The 1516-nt window shown below is 63.1% G+C and overlaps 1 protein-coding gene across 1 annotated transcript; it reads right to left on the bottom strand.

Annotated features, from left to right (window-relative positions):
• Window positions 1-575: 575 nt before the first annotated feature.
• Window positions 576-941, bottom strand: LOC123254970 (tripartite motif-containing protein 44-like; the record flags this gene model as incomplete). The annotated part of the gene is made up of 1 exon (XM_044683851.1): window positions 576-941. A coding segment is annotated over exon 1 (366 nt), but the record flags the coding sequence as incomplete, so codon positions are not given.
• Window positions 942-1516: the final 575 nt, after the last annotated feature.

Raw genomic sequence — 1516 nt, 5'->3', positions numbered from 1 at the left:
ATCCTAGATCACCTAAATCTCTCTTGGCATTCGTTTCCTCATCCTCAAAATAAGTTGACTAAGTGACCTAGAATCCTACTCCTCTTGATGTAAACAGGTCCCTGGGGATCTAAGTTTGGGAATGGGGTCCCCAGAAAGCCATAGCTTGTTTGTATGTGGGAAATGGGATGGGGGAGAAGTATGAGGCTGGTGCCCAAACCCACTGATGGACACCAGAGCTTAACACGGGTCTCCGGGTGCCCCAGCCCAGGACCCCAACTTCACCTTCCTAGTCTCCTGGTTTTCAAGCAGAGTGACAGGACCTCTAGGGTCATCCCATCCGTCCCTAATCTATTTAGATGGGGGGGGGGGGTGAAAAGGGCGAGATTGCTAACATCTTGCTTGTCCAGGTGCCTTCCCCGCCGCCCCAGCTCCATCTTCACTCTCGGGATCTCCTATCTTTAGTGACGGCTTCTCCCAGCTTGGGGAGGCACCTAACCTGTTCACATCTGGGGGGGGGGGGATGAAAAGGGCGAGGCTGGCGTCCCCACCCCTTGTCCGGTCCCCGAGAGTTCCTCCCCAGGGCCCGTCCTCACCCTCAGAGTCTCGTAGGCTTCGTCCAGGGTGCTGAGGAGGTGCCGCTGGTGGGAGCCTCCCACTGCGCACAGGACGCAGATGATCTGCTCATCCTCCTTGCAGTAGAGGCTCAGCTCCTGGTTGTGCTCGAGGCACTTCTTCCTCTCCAGCTTCTCGGGCTCCCCGCGGTCCCCATCCAGGGGCCCATAGTCCCATAGTCGGTGGCTCCGGTACCTCTGGCGGTGTTCCCGGGCGTGGGCCGGGCAGTAGCAGAAGCCACAGCTGTCACAGAGCTGCACAGCGCGCTCTGCCTCGTCCGGCTCGCAGGCGTCGCACGTGCCATCGTGGGGGAGGTCCTCGAAGGCTGTGCCTGCTCCCGAAGCCATGCTGCCCTGACCTCCAAGGACCGGGGGCGGGGGGCGCGAGCCGGCGCCAACCTAGAAGGGCACGAGGGCCAGGCTGCAGGGGCTTTGTTCGTGGGGAGCTCCAGCGGGTGGGGGGAAGGGGAGGGACTGGGGCTGAGCAGAGACGCGGTCAGGCCAGGCAGCGCCTCTCCTCTCCTCGCCCTGGGATGAGAGCCTCCACTGGGGTTCCACTTCCTCCTGGCACTCCCTCCTCCCCGCCGGGCGACTTCCTGCGGGGAAAAGCCTTCTACCCTGAGCTCTTTCCAGCAGGCGCTGCTGTTGCTCCCCCAGCCGAGCGGCACCCTGGCCCAGCAGTGCCTGCAGCCCCCTCTCAAACCTCAGCACCTGCGCTCCCCTCCCTCTCCCTACGCTGGGCTCCGGGGCCCGGCCTCCTGGCTCTGCTGGCGGCCCTGCACCCCTTCCTCTCTCTGCGCATCTCTCTCCCTCCTCGCCTCCCTCCTGCTCTGCAGCTCCTGCCTTTGTCCTTGTCTCTGTAGTCCCGTTCTATTTCGAGCCCTGCTCTCCAAGGCTCCTCTCTCTCCCTCCCTCCCTCCCCC

This window comes from Gracilinanus agilis, unplaced genomic scaffold (genome assembly GCF_016433145.1).
Source record: "Gracilinanus agilis isolate LMUSP501 unplaced genomic scaffold, AgileGrace unplaced_scaffold36571, whole genome shotgun sequence".
Classification (NCBI taxonomy): domain Eukaryota; kingdom Metazoa; phylum Chordata; class Mammalia; order Didelphimorphia; family Didelphidae; genus Gracilinanus; species Gracilinanus agilis.
Note: the sequence above shows the minus strand (reverse complement) of the source record. Positions and strands in the feature narration are given on the sequence as shown.